The 8,799-nt window shown below is 36.7% G+C and overlaps 1 protein-coding gene across 1 annotated transcript; it reads right to left on the bottom strand.

Moving 5' to 3' along the window:
- Nucleotides 1-308: 308 nt before the first annotated feature.
- On the bottom strand, nucleotides 309-8,409 carry LOC107847488 (T-complex protein 1 subunit beta). Its single transcript, XM_016691769.2, has 11 exons — nucleotides 8,232-8,409; nucleotides 8,065-8,121; nucleotides 6,510-6,575; nucleotides 6,301-6,412; nucleotides 5,757-5,885; nucleotides 5,173-5,244; nucleotides 4,823-4,938; nucleotides 4,343-4,419; nucleotides 3,180-3,665; nucleotides 1,585-1,900; nucleotides 309-688 (listed from the first exon to the last, which is right to left on the bottom strand). Exons 1-11 carry the CDS (start codon nucleotides 8,235-8,237, stop codon nucleotides 545-547), a joined length of 1,581 nt encoding a protein of 526 aa, XP_016547255.1. The 5' UTR covers nucleotides 8,238-8,409; the 3' UTR covers nucleotides 309-544.
- Nucleotides 8,410-8,799: the final 390 nt, after the last annotated feature.

An 8,799-nucleotide genomic window follows, 5' to 3' on the forward strand; every position in this document is an offset into this window, starting at 1 on the left:
ATGTATTGTTGTCGTTTCCTATGTTGCTCGAATTCTTCAAAAATGCTGGTGAGTGCATGTTGAATTCTCCAAAAGTAGTACTATATTTTTAGAGAATCCGACATAGGTGCAACATCAAAATTGATGTGAATTCTTTTTGAAGAATTCAACACGAATGCGACATCAAAAGTGACGAATCTGCACAATTGTCCTCAATATTAAAGTAACATAGTAGGAAGTGTAGGACCATTTTAGGGGTGTTAATGGTGAGGTACGATTTTGAGAACTTTGGTTTGATAATTTTGCACCTGAGTTAAAAGTTAATAAGCTGAACTCAAAATCTAGAAACATGCATTTGCTGAAAACTTACATGATGAAACAGAACAAAACATTTCTTCAAATCAAAAGCAAAAACTACTCAGCGTAGTACATTTTAGCATGGTTCCAATAGCAATCTATCGTTTGGCTCGTTTACAATTGTCACACCTACCACCTCAAATTCTCAAACCATAATAGAACACGAGTGTCATCTCAACTGCGTAAACATGACCGATATAGTCTTTTTTTACATTCCCTCCCTCCTCCGTGGAGCGCAAGTGATGATTTCGTCAACCCTTAAGATCATCTCAGCAGCCTCAGTAGCAGAGAGCAATACTGCCTGTTTGACTTTGAACGACTCAGATATTCCTAGCACGGACATATCTCCAACCTGTCAAAGATAAGATGCCGATTTGGATAAGTAAAGTTAGACAAGTACTACTCTCGTCAAGCAAGCAAGAGTTTGATTGTCTGACATGATTATGAATAGTGCTATGGAACAACGGAAACAAGATAAAGAACAAGAAAGTTCCTCCTGAGTCGGAAGAGAAAAGGAATGTTCAGATTTGCTTCTCGCTTTTCATTCAAGCCACACGAGACTATTTCCCTTCCATCTCTTCTATTTCGGTTAATGTCAATTAACTCACATACGTCTTATTTCTATAGTTTAAAAACAACCTTATAGGCATGAAAAAATGAGGCTGGAGTAAGGCCACCAAAAGCTTCTGCTTTGCTATTAAAAGTGTCAATAATAGAACTATTGTCAAACTACTAAAACGAAGGAACACTTGTGCAAGAGAAAGGAAAATAATGACTATCCACGAGAGGGGACAGGAGACAAACATTGCCTTTCTCAAACATCGAGCTGTAAGCAAATGAAGCACAAACTATTTAAATTCTAATAGTGTTACGGTGAAATCTCCTGAGAAGGAAAACAGCTTGGACTAAAGATATACTTTTGTATTTTTGGGTTGATGCATGTGCTTTCATTAGTTTTTGCTTGAGAAACAAAAGCTGACCATAATGTGAAATGTGCTTCATAACAATATAAGACATCTCATTTGAAAGTATTGGCATGATCAAGCATGAAGCATGAACTTTAGAATGTTGCATCAGTTTTAGCTTTTGGCATTTCCATTGTAGCACTTATTTTAATGCAGAAACTAAGGCAAATTCAAGAAAAATGAAAGCAGAGACAACAAGCTCAGAGCAGCTTCATACTCAATTGTTATGAACTCACAGCGCGACAACAAAGTTCATTTCAAAAATCTTAAATCAGTTACTCACAGATCCAGTGATGACATCAATTCCTGCATTGCTTTCCTCCTTGTGGTGTTCAGCACGAAGCTGAGCAATCAGCTCAGCACTGTCTAACCCGGCATTGTCGGCAATGGTGGTTGGAATTGCCAAAAGTGCACGGGTAAAAGCCTCAATTGCATGAGATCTTTTACCTGGAGTCTTCTTAGCTAGTTCATCAACCGCCTTAGCCATCACCATCTCAGGCCATCCACCTCCAAGAAGAACCCTGCTGTCATTTACTGTCTGAGATAGCACGCACAATGCATCGTGCAAAGATCTTTCAGCTTCATCCAGTACATGGGGGCTGAAAATAGGAACGAAGGGAGATGTTAACCAGAGAACACATCACAGGTAGAACATATCTACATAGTTAAGACCCAAAAGGGAAAACACAAAAATCTCCAGAAGCAATGCAATATTATCAATACCATTTTCAGATAACACAAACGTTGAGGAGTAAAGCAGGTCATCTAGGAAAAGTACAAATAAACAGCTGAACAATGCTGCATCAAAACTACGTCCATTGTCGGGTCTTGGGTGGAAGTCGAAGCTTGTCAAGTGACATCATATCTTTACTTTTCCAGTCTTTCTGATTTGTTAGGCTGTTTTGCAGAACATCAATAAATCAAAAACTTATCTTTGCTTTGTTAGAATCCTTTACTTTCTGTTCACTGTCTTCCGCTCCTGTGGCACTGGAAGGGTTTGAGTGAATGAAATGTGTGTTTGAGTGGGTGAACAAGTAGGAATAGATACACATAGTTAGGATTAGTCCTGGGCTTTTAATTGGAAATCGACGTTTTGGGTCACTTTTTAAGATCTTTGCAATATCTGGACTGGTCTTCTATAAACTTGCACCAAGACGGTGCAGTACTGTGTGCATGGCAACCACCCAAAAATTCAGTTCCTTTCTGCATATTTAAGGAACTGAGTGAAAGCCACGCTATATTGTTCACATCCTTTGATTTGCACCAAAAAGCTAAGCTATAAATGCACTTGTATTCGATTTTTCTCATCCTCTCCTTTTTTCAGTTCAAAGATTTTCTGATTCTTTTCTCTCCAAATTCCTACCATATAGCTGCAGGGACACTATTCCAAATTGTTCTTGTATCCTTGTGTTTAGTCCTTCCCAGTTCCAGCTGTGTAGCAGTTCTTTTTGTGTTTCCCGGCAAACACCTTCACCTCCAGAAGGTTCAAAAGCACACTGAATCTCGTATTATATCCTAGTTTAGTTACTGTCGTCTTATTATATCTTATCTCCTTTTCTTTATTGTATATTATTCACTAAAACTTCATTTATTAAACCTAAAACTAAGACCTTTAAAGTTTATAATATTAAAGAAGAGCGGGGGCGCATACATATAATATATCTTATATTTTTGTTTACATAAAAAGTAACCATCCCTAGACTTCTAAAACAAAATTAAATGTTCAAACAATCTAAAAGAGGGGGAGGGTAAAAATTAGGCTTCTACAATGTCTTGGTTTAACATTCATGCATGGGACATCATAGTAATGCACAACAAGCTTGAACAAGCAAGTGAAAGAAATAAAAATAAAAGGCAGACACTATAAGACCAACGCACCTTGCACCTCTCAGAACAATTGTACATGCCTGACCCATTTCAACCCCAGAGAAGTGAATCAGTTTATCTTCACCAATCATGATCTCCTCAATAAGTTTGCAGTGGCCAAGCTTGACAGACTCTGGGTTATCAAAGGTTGACGCAATTTCTCCCCCAGTAACTAAACCCAACCGCTCAATACCATCAAAGTCGGCATGTTCTATTGCAAGTACCCCTGCATCGGCAAATAGTTCCTCTGGGAAATTGTAGATCAGCTGTCGGTTAACAAAGCAATTTATTCCATGACTAATGATCTTTTGCACCTTCTCTCTCATTTTTTCCTTTTCAGCTGCTTCTAGATCAGCAACCTTGGCCATTGAGTCAACTCGAACACGTGCACCATATATCTTCACTTTATCTGTATCCATAGCAGTATTTGCCACCAAAATCTTAGCATTTTCGATGCGTTTTGGTTGGCCAACCCCAATTTTCTTGTCCAAAATAAACCTACATAAAAGAAACGTTACACAGAATACATAAAGAAACGCTTATTGTAGACACATAGCTTGGTCTTTCAACGAGGAAAAGGAACTGCACAAACTTATGCTCCATTGAAGTGACTGGGGTAACTGGAAAAACTTATTACTTGTATATAACACCAGAAATTTATTCTAAATCATGTTTGGCTTATAAGGTTTGGAATCACTAAATGTAGACTGAGCGCTTTCAGCTACTCCAATCTATGAGGGTGCTGGAAGAAACAAGCACCAATCTAGCTAATTACTGGAACAAGGTCGACTGAGCATCGTGGAAGGATTCTGTCCATCCTATATGGCCGACTTATAAGAGAATAACCTAGGCTCATAAGGGCTCAAGGCAGACTCTTCTATAATTAGCTAAGGCCCAAGAAAATCATCTATATGAACATCAGGTTCATCAACTGAAGGATAGAATAACATATGCAGTAGAATCACGTTGGATAAACAGGCTGTTTCAACTAATGTAAACAAAGAACACAAATTGAAGGAGCAATAAAGCACTTTAGTTCTATATCTTAACCAGAAATTACCATGTTTGAGAATGAAGAATAAATAATTAATCAAAGAAGAGCTAGACATGCAAAAACAATGCAGGTAGTAGCAAATAGTTCAAACCAAAAAGATTTCCTGAGCTCATTTACTCACCCTTCATCTAAAAATGAATCCTTCAATGAACCTCCAGGTTTCTTAATTATCTGGATTGACTCAAGATTGGTACTGCCCTGTAATTAAGATCAATTTAGAATAAGATTGAAAACACAATATATGAATGAAACTAACAAACGGAACGGGAGAATGAGAGAACACAAATCTTTTTACCAATACATAAGAGACAGACTTATTTGCATGTGAATTTTTCACATTTGATAGTATAAAGAAGTTCGTGGATTTATTCGCTGAATAGAAGTGAAGAAGTCCTAATCGGACGAAATCAAATCTCAAACCCTTTGAAGAAAATACTTAGTGTCTGACCAAGGAAAAAGGAAAGACTGTTTATTTATAGATAAGAGGAAACTAAGATTCACTCGCATAAAAAGAATTTGAATAATGCAGACAGCCCATAGATCACATGATTAAAAGAAAAATATGTCCTTCATAAGCTGTAAAGGCAGATGAAATATTGACCTTTAACCTCATAACCGCATCAACAGCCAGTTTTGCAAAATGCTCCTTGTCTTGAGACAAGATTTTTGAGCTCAAAGTAGTCCTTGCAATATTCATCAAGTCTGATCTAAACTTTTCTGCAACACAAAAAGGAAATGACCATATTACAATGAGAAAATTAAGATAAATAAATAACCCTTGGACTCATTAGGTTCTGATTATCAGCTGCTAGTATCCAGAAAAAGTTATCTTGGCATAGTTCAGAGAGAAAGTGGTACACCAGTCCAAAGAAAATCAAAATCAATATATGTCATTGAATGTAGGTTCTCTGCTAAGATGTTACATACAACTAACAACTCAAGCAAAAATACCTGAATCCTGCTTGTTATCCACAACCTTCTGCTCCAGAACACTGCGTGCACACTCAGATGCCATCCGGAAACCTGATATAAAGAAACAAATAAAACATTGAAAGGTATATTAAGCATGAAACCAGATTAGGTGCCTTAGATACTATTAACTAGTAGCATATTACTAAAAATAGGAACTTGCAACTTTTTGGCTAGATAAGAAGAAAAGAAAAAGATTTTAACAGTTGTTGGATGGAAATGCCCAGGTGTGAAAGTAATGATGTCGTCTCATGGCAATATCTCATTTATAGTAGTTGAAGTTTTCAAAAATAGGTGTCCAACCAGCTCGCATCACACCTCGACTACCCGACTGGATACCTTCTTACCTCCGTACAGGGCACTCTCTGCCCATCAAGATCGATAGACAGGATACCAGATGCTTCAATAGATAAAGAAAAGATCCCTAATTAAAGACAAAATAGCAAGCAAGCACTGCAGTATTGGTACACAAGCAAATTCGATAAAGCAGATTGTACTCTACTATTCACATAGGAAGCTTGAAGAAAACCGCAATATGTTTAAGGCATCAGATCATCAGAACAAACCTGCTATAATTGTCATTGGATGAATTTTTGCATTTACCAGCTTCTCTGCCTCTCTCAAAAGTTCTCCAGCCAAAACGACTACTGAAGTTGTCCCATCACCAACTTCATCATCCTGTACCTTGGAGATATCTTACAAAGGTCAAGGTATAACATTGCATTAAAATCACATCATTTTGTGCCACAGGATCTTTCTTGTGATGAAATTTCACTATCTATCTCCTTCAACTATCTGCAAAAGGTCTTAACTAAGTTGTACATATCTGGCGTTTCTTTTAAACGACAACTTAAACCAAAAAAACAAAGAGGAAGTAAGTTGTGACTTGTGAGTAATCTTCCTCTGAACCCCTATTACCTGTTTACCCATTTGTCCAAATGAACCTATTAAACACTATGCTCAGTGGATTCATTTTGGGGTACGATCCAACTTTACCTTCAGCACTAGTATCCATTAATTTCAACAACCAACTAGTGACATTATTATTTCAAAGGAGAGCAGAACTATCTGACGCCCTTAAGAAAAACGATACACAGATATCAAGGATACCCACAAGGACCTTGGCAGCTGGATTATCAATATGGAGGGACTTCAAAATTGTTGCACCGTCATTGGTAACTGTAACACTGTGACCTCTGCCTGTTGATTGCAGAATTTTATCCTGCAAGTTTTGAAACAAAATGCAGTATTGGTCAAAACCACCACAATCCTAACTCTTCTAAATACCGGCAAAATACATAATCGAAGACTGAGCTCACCATTCCCTTAGGTCCTAAGGTTGTTTTTACCAAGTCAGCAATTGCCATTGCTCCAATAAACGATGCCTGAAATTTGAAACACTCAAATGTTATCAGAAAATCGAAAAAATAATACTCGTAAGCTGCTATAAGAAAGGGATGTTTGGTACGGAGGAAAGCATTTTCCAAAAAACATTACATCATCCAATTTTCTCATGTTCAAGGAAAATATTTTCTCTAGGAATATAAGTTGCTTTAAAAAAATGAAAATGTCTTCCATTAAGTAGGGAAAACAAGGTCTACAAGTGCCATTCGACATTGCCTGTGTTCTTCCAACCCACCCTCCAAGAAACCTCATCTTCACCCCCACCCATAGCCCCCATCCCCACCACCCCGCCAGCGGCAACTTTATAGCTTAAATTATGGTGCACGTGACCCGTGGTCTCTCCATAAAACTAGGTCTTTTATGTATATTTTTTAAAAAACTAATATAATATGCACCCAAGGGTGTGGCCTAGTGGTTCAATGAAGTGGGTTTGAGTACCATGAGATCTCAGCCTCAATCCTCAATTCCAAACAGAGACAAAACACTAGGTTATTTCTTCCCATCTGTTCTAGCCTTAGTGGACCGAGTTACCTGGTAACTGTTGTTGGTGGGAGGTGGCAGGTATCACGTGGAATTAGTCGAGAATCATGCAAGTTGGCCCGGACACCATGGTTATAAAAAAAAATATATAATATTATTTGCTAGCACCCATGCTATAAGAAAGTTAAATGGTACACTTGGTTGAAGGCTGAGTTTTTTGTCTAGAGAACTAGGTATCAATTTCCATTAAAACATTATTTTCATTTTTTTCTGGTGCACCCATGTTCTAGAAATCCTCTCATAACCCCAATCCTCTCATAGTATTTGTCTAGATTATACATAATGACGTTATGATAGGTTTCATCCTATGACCCGTGTCTGTTGTCGATCCGGAGCTGGTGAAACAACAGACACAACAGCTCCTGAACAGCATTAGGACCACTCGTGGGGGATGATTAGATGGACTAGCTTCATTTCCCCACGGATCTACTTGAATAGCAGGCGGCACATATCCTAGTTATAGTTTCACGTGATCCACTGATGTACCCATTTCCGTTTCTCCGGGGAGTGATACAAAAGGCCCAAAAGCTTATTTAGTATCCACTCGACGCCATTGACATAGAAAAAAGCTTTCCTTTCCTTACTTAGCTCTATAAAAGAATCGAATCTCACTCATTTTCAGGTAAGATTTACTTAGCTCGCTCCTTGCTCCCGGAGCGGCATACAATAAAAACATGTTAACTAATCGATTATGATAAATTGAATTGGATTTTTCTATAATATTCTTTCCATTCATATCAAACACAATAAAATAAGTATGCAACCCACTTATTTTCCTAAAAAAACATTTTTTTCATACTAAACACACCCAAAATGTAGCCTAATTTCACATAATATAACATTTCAATACAATTATACAACTACCAAACTTTGTATTTTTCATCTCACATAATAATGCTTCGATATTTCAGTAACAAAAATGTAACTTACCATTCTAGCTCTCTCACCCTTTTCTTCAGTAGCTTCATCTTTGAAAAGCTTGTCAATCTGAACAACATAGTAAAATATTAGATAAATACAATCCACAAGCTAACCAATACTTTAAAAAAAATTGCAAAAATATTTTTAAAATACAAAAAAAAAAAAAAATAACGTACCGCCATTAGAGAGAAATTGGAGATGTAAATCTGAAACCCAAAAGCTGAAACTTAACACTGAAGAGTGTAATTATTATCGAAGAGAAAACCTATTGAGCTTTTTGAGTTTGAAGTATAAACCCTACTAATTTACAATATGAATAGTCGGGTAAAGTAGGCCCAAAAAGCGGGTACGGCAGGCCCAAAATATGAACTACTAGAATAAATAAAAGTATAAATAACATAAATACTAATCTTTTAGAAGTAATTACACTCTTTCCTACTTTTTTTAATTAGTTTACTCTTTCTCCCTATTAATATACATATTATAGCCGACATATACATAACATTCTGTGCATATGTTGGAATTTTCGTAATATGTTTAGAGAGTTGAGATTTTTTGTAATATTGAAAACATAAATTGTGTATTTTTTAGTAAATAAAAACTACTAAAACTTAAGTAAATCCCAACTAGTTTACTCCTAATTACTTTCTAGTTCTATTCTTTTGTTAGATACAAATAGCCCCTTATTTTTCAATTTTCGGATATATATTTAACATTTGAATACATAATTTTGAACTTAAGAAT

This window comes from Capsicum annuum, chromosome 11, assembly GCF_002878395.1.
Source record: "Capsicum annuum cultivar UCD-10X-F1 chromosome 11, UCD10Xv1.1, whole genome shotgun sequence".
In the NCBI taxonomy this organism is placed as follows: Eukaryota; Viridiplantae; Streptophyta; class Magnoliopsida; order Solanales; family Solanaceae; genus Capsicum; species Capsicum annuum.

Excerpts from the sequence above, each read along its gene's own strand:
- LOC107847488 (XM_016691769.2), bottom strand. Across the intron at positions 4,939-5,172 it reads GGATAACAAGCAGGATTCAG|AAAAGTTTAGATCAGACTTG; the intron begins GTATTTTTGCTT and ends TTTGTGTTGCAG. Across the intron at positions 689-1,584 it reads TTGATGTCATCACTGGATCT|GTTGGAGATATGTCCGTGCT; the intron begins GTGAGTAACTGA and ends TATCTTTGACAG.